Source organism: Rutilus rutilus (genome assembly GCF_951802725.1).
Source record: "Rutilus rutilus genome assembly, chromosome: 15".
Classification (NCBI taxonomy): domain Eukaryota; kingdom Metazoa; phylum Chordata; class Actinopteri; order Cypriniformes; family Leuciscidae; genus Rutilus; species Rutilus rutilus.
The window spans coordinates 30,075,323-30,094,179 of NC_140220.1; the positions used below are offsets into that span (position 1 = coordinate 30,075,323).

General features: G+C 39.8%; 1 protein-coding gene across 1 annotated transcript in view; it reads left to right on the plus strand.

Moving 5' to 3' along the window:
• syne1a (spectrin repeat containing, nuclear envelope 1a) overlaps nucleotides 1-18,857 on the plus strand; it is a gene marked incomplete at its 5' end in the record, with an annotated part of 116,274 nt that overhangs the window by 49,534 nt on the left and 47,883 nt on the right. Inside the window, 22 exons of the mRNA XM_084432556.1 lie at nucleotides 1,058-1,240; nucleotides 1,987-2,130; nucleotides 3,205-3,360; nucleotides 4,650-4,814; nucleotides 4,967-5,139; nucleotides 5,293-5,446; nucleotides 5,631-5,774; nucleotides 6,492-6,656; nucleotides 6,761-7,078; nucleotides 7,180-7,335; nucleotides 8,794-8,964; nucleotides 10,315-10,641; nucleotides 11,303-11,455; nucleotides 11,910-12,077; nucleotides 12,287-12,463; nucleotides 14,020-14,166; nucleotides 14,308-14,433; nucleotides 14,803-14,979; nucleotides 15,529-15,794; nucleotides 15,911-18,065; nucleotides 18,164-18,501; nucleotides 18,683-18,827. Coding sequence (XP_084288682.1) covers nucleotides 1,058-1,240; nucleotides 1,987-2,130; nucleotides 3,205-3,360; nucleotides 4,650-4,814; nucleotides 4,967-5,139; nucleotides 5,293-5,446; nucleotides 5,631-5,774; nucleotides 6,492-6,656; nucleotides 6,761-7,078; nucleotides 7,180-7,335; nucleotides 8,794-8,964; nucleotides 10,315-10,641; nucleotides 11,303-11,455; nucleotides 11,910-12,077; nucleotides 12,287-12,463; nucleotides 14,020-14,166; nucleotides 14,308-14,433; nucleotides 14,803-14,979; nucleotides 15,529-15,794; nucleotides 15,911-18,065; nucleotides 18,164-18,501; nucleotides 18,683-18,827 — 6,108 coding nt within the window. The remainder of the gene's footprint in view (nucleotides 1-1,057; nucleotides 1,241-1,986; nucleotides 2,131-3,204; nucleotides 3,361-4,649; nucleotides 4,815-4,966; nucleotides 5,140-5,292; nucleotides 5,447-5,630; nucleotides 5,775-6,491; nucleotides 6,657-6,760; nucleotides 7,079-7,179; nucleotides 7,336-8,793; nucleotides 8,965-10,314; nucleotides 10,642-11,302; nucleotides 11,456-11,909; nucleotides 12,078-12,286; nucleotides 12,464-14,019; nucleotides 14,167-14,307; nucleotides 14,434-14,802; nucleotides 14,980-15,528; nucleotides 15,795-15,910; nucleotides 18,066-18,163; nucleotides 18,502-18,682; nucleotides 18,828-18,857) is intronic.

Below are 18,857 nucleotides of genomic sequence, written 5' to 3' on the forward strand. Positions count from 1 at the left end.
CTGTTCTGATTACCTATTTTTTACCAGAGTAAAAAATAAAGCAAATAATAAAATGCAATTAACCATGTAACTAAGCATACAGTAGTTATGTTACCAAATAAACAGGTTGTCAGCCTTTAAAAGGGATAGTTCACCAAAAAATTGACTCACCCTCATGTTGTTCCAAACCTTATTTTTTTTCTTCTGTTGAACATAAAAGAGGTTATTGTAAAGAATGTGGTTAATCAATCAGAACTTGTATATTGAATGTATATTGTATCTTTTCTTATGGACATCAAAGACTTCTCATTCCATTGTGCCTCAAATTAATCTTTCACAGCTAGTCATATTAGGCAGATGCAAACATGGACAGGTTACATGACAGACTCGATTACTTTAAATACGTTCACTTGCAAATGGTGAACATGATTTGTGTTGACCACTGTGTGGTTTGTGCAGGACATTTTTATCTAGTGAGAGCATGAAACCATTAAAATTAAATTTTGTATGCTAATTTTGGCATTGTATTGGGTCGCCGCTTGATGTCCAATAAAAAATCTGGGTCTTGAAGCGAAACCAGTTCAGGCTCTGTTTAACATTTGTCACATACATAAATTCATTCCACAGAATACTGCAGATTTTTCCCCACAATCAGCAGAGAACAAGGCAAAGATCAGCACAGATTCTGTGTAGGACTAGATGTAGCATAGCTTATCTACGATAAAAAGGAAGAGATATGAAGAAAGAAGTGGTGCAGGGTTACTGAGAATAGAAAGATGCTCATTTTTTATTTACCATCAAATATATTTCAAATGTGGAACAATGTTTCCGCATGGCTTACTGCCCTGAACCACCAACACAGAGGCAGACATGCTTTGGGTCATACATAATTGCATCTGTACCGTTTGAGTGGAGAAAGACAGCAAAAAGAGGGGACGTGCACGCCTCACAGATGGTGGGAGATCCCTGCTGGGTGCCTGTCAATGTCTGGACGTGACTCATTGCACTTGCTGCCCTCTGCTCTGTGATAGTCCACTTGTGTCTGTGAGGCTGACGTCTTGCTCATTCTGCACCACAGGAGTTCATGAGTGACAAGGACCAGGGCCAGGCCAGACTTAGTGCTGTCCTGACGTATGGAGAGCAGCTTAGTAGCGTGATGGCTGCCGACAGAGTGGAGGCCATCAGGACCAAAGCAAACGTAGCCAAAGATGACTGGAAGAGCCTGGTGGACAGCTTAAAACGAAGAGAGATGGCCTTGCAGGTAGAGATGAGTGATTTTATATGTTTTTTTATTCATTTATTACTATTTTATTTGATGTATTTAAAATTATTTTAGTATTCTATTGACTTTACATAAAAAGTACTACATCACTAGTGTTTAACACTGTATCCATCCATGTGTGACACAAGCTTTTTTAATAAAAGCATCTTTGCACATTACTGTTTTATTTATTTATTTATAGTTTTTTATGTAAGGGATAATGTAGAGCAAGGCGGTTGTTATAGCGAATACAACCCCGACAGGCTGATCGGGACCCCGACGCGAAGCGGAGGGTCTCTTGAATCAGCCTGAAGGGGTTGTATTTGCTATAACAACCGCCTCACTCTACATTATCCCGCTTATTACATGGCTACCCACCAAATAAATCAGTAATTTGACACAAAATATTGATTTAAAATAGTTATACTTCGCAGCGCTCTGTTATCAAGAAATAACGGACCGCATTCTACATTGGAATTCAACCAAGCCATGTAATAAATATATATATTATCCTGTTTACATAGTGTTTAACACTGTATCCATCCATGTGTGCAAGCTTTTTTAATAAAAATATCTTTGCATATTACTGTTATTTTATTTGATCACTGTACATCAAAAAATACTACATGGCTAGTGTTTAACACTGTATTCTAACAGACGTGAGACTGTCTCTACACATTTTTTTTTAATAAGTAAAAACCAGATACAGCCTGAGGTGCATGTGTGATGTGAAAATGTGCTCTCAGGTCTTGCAGTCTCAGATGCAGGACTTTGAGGCAAGTGTGGAGCCTCTGCAAGACTGGCTGAACAGGACAGAGATCAGTGTACAGGAGAGCAGCGCTCGCCTCCATGACCTGCCTGCCAAGAGACTGGAGCTCTCCAAACTTCAGGTACACCCAGTTAGTCATATTGAATTACATACATATTTATTAATACATTTAATACATATTAATTAATACATCATTATTCATTAGAGCTTTGCTCTACCCGAATGACTTCAATCACTACTATTGAGATTCCAGTCCTCACTTACTGTACCTTGGAAATCCGTGTAATGTAATTCATTGACAGGAGAACATTTGATTTATGATCAATAGATTATGCATTAAACATTTGGACAGAATAAAAAATACATTTTTCTTCTTTTCATGTCTTTTTAACATTACTAGCTACTTGAACATGTAATTAATTGATCAGATGAAATCAGCTAACTGTGTCAGTGTATTTTGCAGTACTTAAGCTCAATTAAATGAGTAAAACAGAATCTGCTGGAGATAACAAAATAAACCCTGTCTGTCAACGATAGTTTTGCTGAGTCGAGCTTTTAGCCACTTTTGAGGATTAGGCTGACATGCAATTAATTTTTCGCTCTACAAATGCACTCAAAGAACAAAACCTCAATATACAACCTCATAATAATATGAGGTTGAAAAGATAAACATTTCTATTTTTGCCTTATCACGAGATCTTTCATCTCTATTTTTGTATTGCTTTGTCGCCTGCTGGGTGCTTTTGTCTGCTCCGTTGGCAATTACATTTCCAACAGTGTATCTGTACAGTGTGTAGAGGTCCTCTGAGTGATTATCCATCCCCTCCCATCTCTCCTTCCCCTGCTTTTACCCACTTTCCCTCTTAATCCCTTTATCCCCAGAGTGCACCCTACATGATAGACTCTATTATCATGAACTGTGTCGGCCTAACTGACAATTTCACAGTCTGTTATTTTTTTTTCCATCTAAAGAAAAGAAGCAAGAAATTTGCTTGTGGTGGTCTTTTGTGCCCTGCTGTATTAAGTGTGTTTAGTAAAAGTTGTTTTGGGGTTTGGAGAATGTGGCCTGTCCATCTCATTGGATGTGTCCAAAAGCTCATGTTTGTTTTCAGTGTGGTCTTTCATTGCATGACTGTTCATCTTTATTCTCCTGTAACCCCTGCTTGCCTTTTGACCCCTGATTGCACCCCCTCAGACGTTGCTGGAGGAGATGAGCTCCAGAGAGTCTGAACTGGCAGGGCTGAGAAGGCGAGCACACGGGCTCTGGGATGGTCAGGGTGCTGGGAAGAGCTTTGTGCATCGCGTCTGCCAGCTAGCTGCATGCTACTTGGCCCTGAGCAACCTGATTAAGGTAACCTCCTCTACCTGTCTGTTTACCTCATCAGTCTTGTGCTTTCTTGTCCATTATCACCACTGACTGTGATTGATAATGAGCTCAATATCAATGCCTTGTTTGGTTCTATTAGTAGATTTACTATATGCTTTCAAGTTTTTATTGTTTATTTAACTCCTAGTTACAAGTCAAGCCAAGTCTCCCGTCATACGATGCAGATTGTTTCAAAGTAGCTTTACAGTAATAAACAGGAAAGTAATAATTAATGATGAAAAAAGCTCTGCTCTAAAAGGACAAGTGTTATTATTCAGCTATAAATTCATCAATTATGAAATGAGTTCAATCTAGCTATAAAACAGCTCTGGAGAAAACAGTGATGTCATCATCCAGCTCAGTTCAGTTCAGTTCAGTGCGGTCAAATCAATAATATTACTGTCCCGAACTAAGCAAGCCAAAGGCGAGCGTGGCAAGGAACCCAAACTCCATCAGGTGACAGAAAAGAGAGAAAAAAAACCTTGTGCAAAACCAGGCTCAGTCGGGGGACCTGTTCTCATCTGGCCAAATGAACAAACATGGTGCGATTTATGATAAAGTCAGATAAGGCTAATAGGCTTGTTTGGAATCTGGGCACTCTGAGAGAGTATGATTTGACTGTCCGCTTTCTATAGTGTACATTTCTATTGATATGCTTTGAATTTTGGAGAGGGAGTCATTTGTTGCATTTATGCATTTCTGTTATCAGTCATTTGAATTCAATTAAGTTTTGTCTCCTTTCTTTGAGCTTTGTTTGATTGCTTACTTTATAAAAAAGCATGTTGTATACTGATTTATACAACAAGGGATGATTTATATAATGAGGGATGCATTGATATTAAAATTCGGACCGATACTGATATTAATTTTCATGTTATGGCCAAGGACTGATCAATTTCCAATATTCAAATTCTTTACTATTTTATCTAAATTTATTAAAAAATAAAACTACAATCAATCTTTTTGAATGTGAATTTAGACATCACAACATTATAATCTACAGTATGAAAATGCTATATATATTTTTAGATTTGCTAAATATTACATTGAACAGTGTTATTAAATTGTTAGTGTTTTTAAAGATGTGAGCATTAGATGACGGCAAAGGTCATCTAAAAAAACATTTGCAGCACAATTAAATATCCAGCTAAGAAATCTCTAATATCTGCTGATAACCAATATTGCATCAATGTATTGTGCATTCCTAAATGTACTTATCACCTCATTTGTCCAGTCTTTCACTAGTCTTGGTTTCTCTCGCCCGCCTCCTGCAGGAGAAGGTGTCAAGGGTAGAACGAGTGGTGGGGGAGCATCAGCTATTTTCACAGGGCCTTCAGGAACTTCAGAACTGGGTTTCTGAGTCCCAACAGATACTCAAAACCTGCAGATGCCCCACATCTGACAAGAATGTGCTTATATCCAGAATGGGCCAGCTCGAGGTACATTGTCACTTATTATACATATATTCTAGTACAGTTTTGCAGATGTTGCTAATTCTAAGGACAACCTTGGAATTATCGCTCTCACAATTTAGTTTGCATGTTTCATTTGTACATGTTTGGTAAGTAATAGTATTTCTGATTGATTCCAGGCTTTACTGACAGCTTGTCAGGGGAGAGAAATCCAGCTGAAGATGCTCATCACCAGAGGGGAATCTGTCCAGAGGAACACATCAGCTGAGGGAGTACCAGTGGTTCGCAAGCAGATTCAGGACCTCAAAGACTCCTGGGAATCACTCTTATCAACATCCATACAGTGCAAAAGGTCTGAGAACTTTCTCTCCATCAGTCTGTGTATATTTATCCTCTGTTATACCTCAAGTCAGGGCTGTTGTACCTCAAGTATTTCACGAGGTATTTGCTCTTCAGATGCCTGTGTGGAAGTAGTAGATGTCTTGTTTATGTGTTGCATTTACAGCCAGCTGGAAGGTTCCTTGTCACACTGGACCAGTTACCAAGAGGATGTCAGTCAGTTTGAGTGCTGGATGGAGCGCGTAGAAGAGAGCCTTGGAAACTCAGACAAACACTATGCTGAAATGAGGGACAAGACGGCCAATCTAGGCCGTGCCAAGGCAAATTGATACTTTTCATAGGATTTATTTAGTTCAGAGAATTACAATACTTAGGCTATATTACAATATACTATAATAAAATATAATGTAATACTGGATTTATTAATTAGGTAAAAGTTGTATATTCTTACAGTTATATCAGATATTGTAACGTCAAAGTATTAATTGCTTTGTTCTGTTACAGCTTCTCTATGAGGAAGTTCTTAGCCACTCTAGCCCTTTAGAGACCATTGCTACCAAGGGTTCCAACATGACTGAACATACAGCCACTCAACAGGAGATCCAGAAACTCAGTGAGAGATATACAACCGTCAAAGATAAAGCCAAGGTATGAACGTCAAACTGTAGATCGTAGAATAGTCTGTGAGTCCATGAAATTGTGATTATAGCGCAACAGTAAAGTTCTGCAAGTAAAAATCCCATTCATTTTCTATATAGAGAAAAATATTTTTTACAAAAACATCTAAATCTTTTAAGACAAGCGCAATGACGTTGCTGAGCAATGATATATGTTTCTGTAGAAGCCATAAAACAGAATGATTTCAGCTTAATTAAAAAAAAAAGATAGCCATATTAAATATTTTAATAGCCAAATTCCCAGTGAAGTGCTACATCATCTATTACCATGAAAAGATATTTCAACAATCAGAGAAGTTGTTGTTACCATGGAAACAGAATTTGAGGCCAAAGAGCTCAGCAGTGACCTCCCACTCGAATGAATTGTTTAAAATTGTACCCTCGTTGTTTCTAAGTCACTTATATACAGTAATTCACAATATTTCATGATAGTAATTTTCTTATTAAAGACATTAAGCACACAAGTCTTTTTCCAATTTTCATATCCTTTTCTTACTCAAATCCAAGTTTGTAATGTGTGATTTTGGATCTAGTTTTTGTGGTCTGTGACTCATAATTTTTTTTAATTCCAAAGGAGGAAATTAATGGAAAAAATACATCCAGAAACCAAGCAGATAAAAAAGGGTTGCACTCTGTTATGCTTCTTTTGGAGTAACTTTTGAAATAATATACTCTACCGGTGTTTCAGGCTGCTGTCAGTAAGGCTGAAGAATTGGTTCTTCTCCATCAAGAGTATCAGCGAGGCCTGCACATGTTTGAAGACTGGCTAGAGCAAGAGCAGAGCGGTTTGGCCCTCCTCTCACCCCTAGATGAAGATGTAAATGCTCTGGAGAACACATTAAAAGAACTGCAGGTTATTATAACTGTGATTATTTTCTGAATTTAATAATATAGGCAAAAATATTCAGCACTACCTAATCTTTAACTTTCATTCTTTCTGTCTAACAACATCACCAGATGCTCCAGTCTCATTGCCCTAAGGGACATAACTCGCTCAGTTCAGTCCTTGCCAGTCGGGAAAGAGTCATTCCTTGGGGTGCCCCTCAAATTGAGGATCGGGCCCTGGAAACAGCACAGACAGAATGGCAGGGGTACCAAGACCGCCTTGGGGAGACCAAAGTCCAGGTTGAGCAGGCCCTCACAAGAGTTCAGCAACTAGAAGGTTTATTCCAAAGCTTAGACCAGTGGCTGGTTGACATAGAGCACAAAGTTAAGGTGAGAAACCACCGTCGATCTGATGTCACTGCAAAGGAGGCCCAACTACAACACCTGAAGGTACGTTGTATTTTAATTATACCTGATGAATACAGAAATACTGCACTCTGGTTTCATGCACCGTATAGAGTTGACATTTTCCTTTCATTCCCTCTTTTCAGCGGTGGCAGACTGAGGCTGCTCACCGTCAGGCGGAGGTGGAAGGTCTAAGTGCTCTTGCACAGCAAGTCGTAGAGAATGCTCATGTCAGTGGTCGGATCAGTACCAGGGTTAACCAGCTCACTGCTCGCTACCATGCCTTGCTCCTACAGATACAGGCAAGTCACCCTTATATATTAACAATTCTTATGTACTTGATGATTATTATGCAATTATGCAGCATCATGTGAATCATGTGAAAAAGACAACAGACAGACATGCAGTGTTATGATTTGGCCACACTATTTCCCATGAATTGAATAATATCCCACTAATTATTCCTCTGGTTTACACTGGGATCTTTCTTTCAACAAATCCTCTCCCAGTGTTGTTCTTGTTAAACTAAAACTATTAAAAATAAATGTTTGGCAATTGAAGTAAAAATAAAATAAAATAAATAAATAATAATAATAATAAAAAAAAAATAAAAAAAATAATAACTTGTAAACTAATAATTAAACAAATAATAATAATAATAAAATACTAAAAATGACAAATGTATATAAAATTACTAAACAAACTAAGTCAACAAAAGTAAAATGAAAACTGAAAATATAAAAATATAAGCTAATTCTAAATATTAAATAAAATAATAAATAATACCAAAATAACTCTCTCCTGAACTTTTTTCATCTGGGCATTTTAAAACTATATTTTCTCCCCTTTTCTTCCCTTCTAATAATTAACCTCAAAATTATTGCAATTATTTATTATTATTGTTATTATTTTTAAATGATGTCCACTTAAACAGAAACACAATAATACGATAATAATAATAATTGAACCAAAATGAAAAATAAAGTCCAATAATAATAATGCTTATTATTATTTATTTTTATTAAATTATTGTTTTTAAAATTCAGTAATGGAACATTTTTATTCAGTTAAATATGAATTTTTACTTCATATTCGGTCTCTACAATTATGTTTCTTTTAGTAGAACCTGGCGTCATTGGCTCACCTCTCTGTCAGAGCACACTGATGAGTCTAATCTCTCAGCCGTCTAAACATTGGAAGCTATCCAGCCTGGTAAACCAGCTCCTGTGACCCTCTGTGATGGCAAAAAAAACAAAAAAACTACACGCTGGAAAAATCAATGTCTCGCCCACATTGAGACCTTAGCTTGTAATTAAACAATATTGGATCCAATCTTGCCCATCAATCGGTGATGCTGCTTCTGTGGCAGCAGCAGAATTGTTTTTAACACTTGCTGTAACACCTCTCCTTCCTGCCCACTTCTCTCTAACATGCACACACACCCTGGCTGCGACACTGAAGAGAGCGTGTAATTATTCTGTGAGAAACAACAGGCCGGCACATGCACTGCAGTCAAGAGCTATTACATCTCTGCAGATAGGTGTGCGCGCAGCACAGCGCAAAAGCGTTAATTGGTGCCACGTGCATGAGGGATCTGAATGTCAAGAGAAGAATGCGGCAAAATAGCTTAGCCTCAAGCCCCCAGCAGTGAATGCTAGCGAGTGTGCGGCATTAGATCAATCAAAACCCTTCATGCTGATGAGACAGAATTGCAAGCATTCTTGACAATGAGCCTTTTGATTCATCCTTCCGTCATTTAGGAGACCCTCAAACAGCTCCAGGAAGAGATGCAGAACATCACAGAGGCTCAAAATGCCCTCAGGACCTTCTCTGATTGGCTGAGCGCAGCAAGGAAGAATTTTAAAATCGTTACCGAAAGGACAGAGGCTCTCGATCGCATTACAATGGAAAAAAAGATGAAGAGGCTAGAGGTATGGCATAGTGAAAACACCAACATTAGCATGTTCATATATATATATGTATATATATATATATATATATAATTTTATTTCTGTAAATAAAGATAAACACTTAAAATTGAAGGAACAGATAAAACTGTCAACCCTTTTTATTCGGTGGTTTAACAGCTATTGATTTGGCCTGATAAATTGCACAGACGCACATCACAGACTAGGACTCTCAGTGGGCCTGGCACAGTTTTGCACTCATATTTGAGATCGTAAGAGTCAATCTGTGTGTATGTGTGTGCACATGTACAAGTCTCTTTGTCATCTTAAGGATATGATCAATATGTCTACTACACAAAGCAAAAGAAAGCTTTAGTGCGATCGCACTCTACGTGCACGCACACACACATACACAGCCACAGCCACTTCACACACTCCCCCACTGTGATAGCTGAGATGAAGGAGCGGTCTGTCTGTGGAACCTGCTGGCACAGACTGTGTAATTGATGCAATGCCATTGCAGCTTCAACATCACATTACACTCTCTTCCTTCTCACACAAGTATACATATCTATACAACTCATTCGGTTCGTTTAATCCACGTCGAGATCAATGGTGCAACACAGACGCTAATAGCAAATTGACATGGAGAAACTGTCTGTGTTGTTTACTATGTAAACCCACTCCATTAAACGACAGCGGTATAGACGCATGTATTTGTGAATTAATAAACAGCCAATTAAGTGTATGCTTCTTTGGCCAGATCATATTTCTTGGCCCAATTATCCTTGCGTCCTACATCTCTCTGCATCACTAACTTCTCATTTCCTTATTTGTGTGTGGAGATCATCATTAAAACACTGAGGCTTCTTTCCCTGTCAGTACCGCAGCAGTAGCTCCAGATCCTGCTGGACAGCCAGGGGCCTCTCATGTACTGCTCTTTTTAGAGACAACAGGCTAATATCATATAGAGAAGCTTCCCGCTTAAAGGTAAAGGAGTAGGAGGGGTTGAGTGCGGTCGTTGCCGGGGAAACCCCTCTGCGGCAGGCCCATTTAAGGCCTGGGTAATTGGGTCTTCCTCTCATATCTCTGTCCGGGGTCTCACCGGGTCTCCACACACAGGTGTCAGGAGCCCGACAGGCTTCAAAGTACCCATCAGAAAAGTCCACTTCAGAGGAGCGCTGAAGCTCTACATGAATACAGGGATCAGAAGCTGTCAGGAACAGGAAATACTGTACATGTCTTGGTTGCACACTGGGGAAGGCATAAATATCTTTCCTGTGGCTCATTAAATTATTGATTTTTGTTTGTTTGTTATTGTCGTTCTTTTTGTACCCTTTCATTTGTTGTTTAAAAGATTCTCTCATCCCGCAGTCTCTACAGGGGGAGATGGATCAAGGTCACAGCTTGCTTAAAACACTTCGAGAGACAACGGAGCAGGCCGTTTCCTTCTTGGATGACCCTGGAGCATCCAGGCTAGAGAGGGAAGTGCAAACGGGGCGATCACAGCTCGAAGAGCTTATTCTGGGGCTGCGGGAGGAGCATGCAACCCTGGAAAGGAGCATTGTGCTCTACAAAGATTTCCAAGAACGGTACAAGGGCCAAATGCAGTGGCTTAGGGAGACTCGAGCCCTGCTCAGCTCCACTGTTGAACCTAAAGCAGAACTGTACCAGAGAAAAGCCCAGCTGGCCAAGTACAAGGTGGGTGAATTGTTTTACAGTCTTCAACCAATATGAAATGTGTAGTTGTGACTAGCTCCATCAACAAAAGTGATAGTTCCCCCATGTGTCATTTTTAAAATCTACCTGCAGCATTGTCAATGAATAATGCAGTCAGTTTTTAATTTATAATCAGTTTTTATTTTTGAACACTTTTTTTTTATATATACATAAACACATTTGATTAAAAATACAATTAAAACAGTAATATTATGAAATATTATTACAATTTAAAATAAATATTTTCTATTTCAGTATACTTTAAAATTGTATTTATTCCTGTGGTGGCAAAGCTGAATTTTCAGCATCATTACTCCAGTCTTCAGTGCCACTTGATCCTGCAGAAATCATTCTAATATGCTGATTTGTGCTCAGGAAACATTTACTATCATTATCAATGCTGAAAACTGTTGTGCCGCTTAATATTTTTGTTCATTCTGTGATCATTTTTTTCATTCATTCTTTGATAAATGGAAAGCTCAAAAGAAAAGCATTTATTTGAAATAGGAATATTTTGTTACAATGCAAAAGTCTGTTTTAATCAATTTAATGTGTCCTTGCTGAATAAAAGTATTAAAATCTACCCCCACAGACTGCGCACTGTATATCTCCGTATCTGTATTTATTGTTCTGTTGTGTCCAGGCTGTGGAGCTTTCGTTGGTATCCCGTGATTCTGCCGTGAGCTTTGTGCTAGAGAAAGGAGAAGGACTGCTGACCCTCCTTCACTCCCCTTCCATCACAGACAACATGACCAGACTACAGGCAGACTACAAGGAGCTGTGTGGCTCAGCAAGGGTGAGCTCATAATGACTACAAAATACTACAATCATTTAAATGCAACATAACATGGAAAATGTAATGATTTCAGGGCATTCATTTATAACCTACCAGATTTACATATCAATACTTGTTTTCAGCAATTCAGCAAGGACAACAGTCATACATATAGAATCATTTTAAACTAAATCGTAAATTAAACAAAATGCTACTAAAATGTAGATTATTTCCCTTTTAATCATTGGAATATAAATTTGGAGGCTTTAATGTGCTATTTCCTCAAAGATTGCATCCATTAACCCTGCAATCAGTGCCATGAATACTCACTTTCAAATAATTCATCTCATGCTTGCAGCTGTCAGAAGCTCTTTATTGTGAAAGAGGGTTTCCAGCTGTGTGTTTATTTAGGTGCTTTAATTTGAGTGCTTACTAATGTCTTGATAATTCCTGTGATTTAAATGTATTTCCTTAGACCCATGTTCACAGATTGGAGGGCCAGGTGAAGAAACAGGAAGCTTACCACAAAGATCTACAGGAAATTGAGCGTTGGCTGTTGCAGATGTCCAGCAGGATGGTGACTCCTGACCCGTCATCAAGCGGTGGCCTGGAAGCTGCCACTCAGCAGTTAGCCAGACACAAGGTGACAAATCATAAATCTTCACAGAAAAGCAAAAGCCCTTAAACAACCAATCAAACATCTGCACGTTGTTTACCCACATATAAAATTGTTCTTATAATGTAAAACGAAATCATAACATCAAGAGTTCCTGCTAATACCAGTGTTTTCAAGAATATTTAAAGCTACTACTTAGAGAATATTTTGTGTTAAATGTATATGTCTCATCTCAGGCTATTATGGAGGAGATAGCCGGTTTTGAGGAGCGTTTGGCTACATTAAAGGAAAAGGGAGAGGATCTGTTGTCCGGCTGCAGTGAGCGCCTCCAGGCACGGCTTCGCCAGCAAATTCAGAACCACCAGCAGGGAGCAAGAGACAGCTACTCTGCCATCTGCAGCACTGCCCAGCGTGTGAGTTTACTTGGCCACACACAAGTACAAGACCAGCATTGTGCCGATGTTTACTGTGCATTGAGACTTATGACATTATATAAAGACCCACAGTTTCTATAGGTTGGAGTGTAATTATGTGTCTTTTAGTGATGGCCAGTACACTGGTGCAACGCTATTGTTCTGTAAATGTGCCTGCAAACATCAACTAGTTGTTTAAAAGCAGCCGATTATGTCTTGTCAATGATGCAAAAGTCAAAATGGGGTGGAAAAAGGTGTTGGACAGTTAAAAACTCATTAAATTCAAGAAAATGCCTCTGGCTTGATTGAAAATGACAGCAGAGTTACATTGTTCATTTAAATTTTAAACAAACTATGCAAACAGCATAAAAATGATTTATAAACAAATAATATATAGTTCGAAAATTCGGCAATTTTTGCAATGATTTCCGTTCATTGTGTTAGTGCCACTGTGTATTGTCCCTCACATCAAAATACTGTTCCAGCAGCGAGCTCAAGCGTGCCAACTTTCTGCCAGAACCTCTTGATTATTTTAATCCACCCTGCCTGGCTTCCTAGTTGCACAGGACCCACTAAAGTGCTGACAAAATCCTCCTCTCAGTGTACTTGTCTTTTAAATCAGATTAAACAACCAGGCACTGACACTTACCAGGCAGTCAATAAACCAGGGATGTCTGGCAATGAAATGTGCTTGACATTTTGACTTCTGCATGCCAGTGTCATTACAAGTAGACACATCAGGAGGCACTAAGAAATCATTTCTCCATGAAAGCGTATCATTAAAGCCCACGGCACTGAAAGTGAGCACATACCCCCTTTGCAAATCACCATTTCCCCCCTACTCCAGCTCTTGCAGTATCCCACCAAAAGCTGCCACCTGCTTTCCTCTAAGAACCCTAATCACACACACCCCTAATATGGCAACCACTCTCTGCCATCTGACACATTGCCTGCTCAGTCACTCTCTGAGCAAACCACCCAGTCTATTAATACCTCGGCCCCTTCCCCGTGCCAGTTTTATTTAGCCCATCAAGTCCAATTCCGTCAAAACAAGCCGAGGCATTGATAAAACCCTTCCCTTCTGGTTGGCTAGTTTATACCCCGTACCATTTTGTGCCAACCTTGCCAGAACAATGCCATCCGGTAAATCCTGCCACCTGGCAATCTGGTCAATGAGTCCCATAGTCTGCATGTACTCTGCCAACTCCTGTCGTCTGCCAAAGCAAGCCTGTCGTTGCCTGCCCCCCGCGAGGACTTGTGAATTAAGAATGTCAATCAGCGTCAGCTTTTCTGCTCATGGGATTAGGGATGCCAGAGCATTCAACACCTGTCAAATGGACTTTGCTTTATGTTGACCCGATTTAGCATGGTTAACTGTATGCCCCACCCATGTCATTCTCCGTTTTTCTCCTCAAATATGTCAGAGTCATGCTGTTCCTGTTTTATGCAGCTAAGGATTACTTTAAATACCCTTTGATGACCCTATGATTTTAGCCAATTACTTTTGGCCACTAAAAGCCAAACTTGAAGCAAAACTCTTCTGTCTGTTTGTGCAGGTGTATCAGAGTCTGGATCGGGAACTGCAGAAGCACGTAAGTCTGCGGGATACGTTGCAACAGTGTCAGAGATGGGTTTCAAATGTACAAGAGGAGATTCAGCTTCCTGCACATGCACCACTCTGCCTACAGGAGGCGCTAGCACAGGTATAGGTTTTTATGTTGTTTTGTGTATATACACAAAAGTGGCTTTACTGCACAGTTAAGTTGCAATGAGAAAGCCAGCGTCTATGTATAATCAACTCTACCTCATTTGGTTTTTATGGGGTCTCTTAAATGTCTCATTAGATGAAGCAGGATCGAACTCTGCAGGAGCAGGCTAGTACCTATTTGCAGCTGGTGTGCTCTACCTGTGATCTTTCTGATGAGAAAGTACGAGAGACGGCTGCTGAAATACAGCAGGTCAAACTTCAGGTGAGTGACTCGTATAAATACATTAAAGTTTCTAATGTTCTAACTTCAGATTTTAGTTGTTTCTTCTTCTATGGGCACTTTTTTTTTACAGAACCCTTAAAGGGATATGGTGATTGGAGAAATAAATTATATCTCAATGCGTTTGCATTCACTTTTAAAACTTTTACATTCCCCAGAGAAACTCTGAATTTGTTTTATTATAAAAAAAATATATATGTAAAAAGGCCATTCCATGCCTTAATAATTTATTTTGCTTTTCAAACAATGTTTGTGTTGGTTTTTATAGTTTTTCACTTTAAAATATAAAAATCCATCATAAACATTGGATTTGGTTAGAAAATGTTTAGAGATGTTTTCTGCCTAATACAGATTGAGGAGAGGATGCTGGAATCTCAAGAACTAACAGAAAACTGGAGAGAGATCAAGGACTTGCGTTCCAACCTTGAATGTCATCTTCGTGAGGCTGAACAACTCCTCCAGAGCATGTTGAGGAGGCCAGCTGAGCTCGAGCCAAAGGTTGCTCAGAACCAGCTGGACCAGGCTCAGGTAAGTGACAGCTTTGTTTCCAGATGAAATCCATTTGAACACTGCAAAATGATTACCAATTTTTATGAAACAAGGGTTATATGAGATTTTACTGAAACACTATTGCAAATTTTATATTACATTAATACCTTATGCACAAGTTTTGTACAATATCTATCAGTTAATCATATACAGTCTATTATGTATTGCTGAAAGCTCTGGTGATCTTTGGCCTCTGTTACATTTCCTGGCAGGAAGCTTCATTCATTAATAAAGATTTCTCCCCAGATTACTCGTCTGGGTGTAATTATGGATGTGTGAATTGATTTGTCAGTGCCTGTAATAACAGCGTCCAGGCAGACCCCTTCATTGTGTATGAAAAATAGCACATATTACCATCTCTGGATGTGCTGAGAATTGTCAACAATAGATTGAATGAAAACCCCAATTACCTCAAAGCTCACTTGCCGCCAGTGACAGAGGGCGTCATCCAGAGCTGTCCATTTGGCAGGATATCAAATAAAGACAGGGAGCATTTATTAATAATACCCCATATTTCATGCCACAAAGGACTTTATCCAGGAGATGCGCGCCAGGCAGGTTGAGCTGACCCAGCTGAGAGAAAGCATTAATAGGCTAACGGCTGGTCAGGAGTCCCCCGAGCTTATGGAAGTTGGGCGCCTGCGCTGTGCTTGGCTGGATCTGGGCAGACAAGCTGCACAGCTGCTGGAACAGAAAGAGGAGGATCTACAGAGAAGCGGGGACTATCATGACTGCATTTGTATGGTGGAGGAGTTGTTTGACCAGCTGTCCAAGAAATGGGATCAATTGGCCAGGCATGCAACATTCTCTTTCAGATTTTGCACAACGTACTCATGTTTGATAGTTACCATGTGTTGTTCTTCAGATATCATTCTTCTCTTTGTTTACAAAAATACTAAATCTTTTCTAGGGGAGATATTGAGAGCACAGCTGAGTGCCTGGATGCCTTAAAGAAGTTGTCCACAGACTTGCAGGACCAGAGATGTGTGCTCGATGATCTGAGAAATAATAGGCACGGAATCCTGCCTCGTCTGAGCTTAGAAGACAGAGACCTGGTTAAAGAGCAGGTTGGTTACCTTGAGCAACGTTGGACCCAGGTGGAATCACTTGTCCAGAAGAAAATCCAAGATTCAGCCCAAACACTGGAAGAATTGAGTCAAATTGAGGACCATTTGCGGGAGGCACAAGAATGGGCTGAGTTGCAGCAACCATCTCTCTCTGAGGTTCTTAAGACCAGTCCCCCTCCAGATTTGGCCCAAAGCTTTCTGTTTGATCACTTGAGCTTTTGTGCAGAACTGGAGGCCAAGCAAAAGCTTCTGGCAGAGGTTGTGACAGATGCTAACAGCCTTTCCTATTGCCTAGGACTTAATGAAAGGAGGAAACTGCAGACTTTGGTCCAGGAAGCACAGGCAAAAGTAGAATTGCTTGGAACTAAGGCAGCTCAATATCGTAAAAGCCTCAGTAAAGTATTTACAGAACGAACGCAGTTCCTACAAGCCCTTGACAGGGCAGCTGAATGGATCCGGAAGCAAGAGCAGAGGGCTCTTGCAGATGATCATGTGGCGCTCCTACCAAATGTTCTGCACAAGCAGGTGTCAACTTGTAAGAATTTTACCAGCAGTCTAAGAGCATATCAGGTGGAGCTCACGTCACTTTGGACACAGGGACGAGAATTAGTAAAGGATGCAACCGAGGAGGAAAAGAAGGTGACCCTTCAAAAGCTGGAGGAGTTGCAAGTCACCTTCGAAGCCTCCTTGCAAAAGAGCATGGAGCATCTGCAGAATCTAGAGAAAGCACTAGTCATTCGGAAGTACTTTAAAGTGGACCTTGACAGGATCTCCGAGTGGCTAAAACAAGCAGAAGTAGCTACATTTCCAATTATTGACCTGAGCGGGAATGATGAAGACCTTCAGAACCAGTTGACCGAATACCAACAGCTTCTTGATCATGCTTCAGAGTATGAAAATCTTTTGCTTATTGTCCAAAGGGCAGGACAGGAGATTCTTCCCACTTTAAATGAGGTTGACCACTGCTACCTAGATGAGAAACTCAATGGCCTTCCACAACAGTACAATGACAAGCTGTTGTTGATTAGAGAGAAACGCGACAGGATCCAACAAGTGCTTTTGGAGCGCAGGGAGTTTGAGTCCCTCATTGATGTTACACGAAAAGCTTTGCAGGAACTTCAGGAGAAATGTGATAGTTTAGAGATGTCAGCCAACCAAAGTCTAGAAGAGGGAGAAAGATTGCACAACAATTATGAAGTTCTCCAGAAAGGTCTTGCAAATCTCTTTCAGGGAATGAAAGATCTTAGAGGTAAAACTCAGGATTTCCTTAGCATGGGTCAGCCATATGCTCCCGAAGTCACTGACCAGTTAGTTTATCTCCACGGCAGTCTTAACCAGCAGATAGAGTGTAGGATGAAAGAATTACAGAAAACATTGAAAATATTAAATGACCACCAAGCAGTTATCGAGAAAATGGACTATAGCATCACTAGATTAAAGGAACAGCTTGACAAACTTGACCCAGTTGAGGAGGTAGATGCCACAGAGAGATTATCTACTCTATACAACCTATCAAAATGTCTTGAAGTGGTTAGTTCCTATCCAGAGGGTCTCAAAGCACAAACCGATGACCTCAACCAGCACTTTGATTTGGAGACCCTTAAGACTCAGGTAATCTTCAGGGAGGAACAACTTCTTACTTTAAAGCAAAGGATTAATACACACATAGAAGAATGTGAGAGAGGTTTTTTAGGAAATAAGGATTATCAAACTGATATTAAAGTATCAATAGACTGGCTCAAAAGTATTAGGGATCAATTGAGATGTCCATTAATATTTGAAGAAGCAAAAGTTGAGATTGTGCAGGAGGAGAACAAATCGCTGTCAGCACTTCAAGAAGAAATTAAATCTAGGTTTAGAGTATTAGAAGGTCTAACTAATGAAGAGAAAGAGAAGTGCATCAGTGACCAAAAGCCATTTCCAAAACTCTTTGAAACCAATTTGACGGATATTCCAAAGCTGAAGGATGATCTTCAACAAGCTTTTAACGCTAAACAGGTAAGATTATATTAATTCCTGACAGTTAGCCTGTGTTTTCTGACTTTTATGAAATACTGAAGGTGAGCTAAATGTTTCCTTAAACTGTTTATCCTCAGGTGGCCTTGCAGTCTGTTCTGTCCCTGCTCCAGAGATACCACCATTCCTTGCAATCCATCCAGCTGTGGTTTGAGGAAGCTGGTGCTCTACTTGAGCAGGCCCCACATAATGTAGACCTGGAGAAAATTTCAGACTGCCTCAAGGACTTAGAAAATATAACAGGCCGGGAACAAACTGTCAAGTGTACGAGGCAAGAAATGCAAGATCTAATCCCTCAAATGGGTGACTTTTTGAGCCCTACTGTATTTAAGCAAATCCAACAGCATTGTGTGGAGTCTCATCACAAGGGCACAGAGGTCTTTGAGCAGCTAAAACAACGTAGAGACAACTTGGAACGGTAATGCTAATGAGGTTTTGGCATCTAAATAGTTTTAAATATTGCACACAAGACCCAAACTTGCATTGCCTTATTCATATTAACACATTATGATGATTTACAGGCATTGATGTTTATACAGTTTATACTTTTTTAACAACTGGATTTGAAGTCACACACATTCACTTTATTTGTTTGTTAGAAGCATAACTCAGTGGAGATCCTTCCAAGATGAAACAGATAAAGTTATCAGGCAGATGAATGAAGTTGAGAAGAGGATGACTGAGTTCACAACTGCCAGAGCAAACTCCGAGCAAGAAGCTGAAGACAAGCTTTGTTTATACCAGGTCGTGACTGTGCATTTCTTTCCTTGCCTA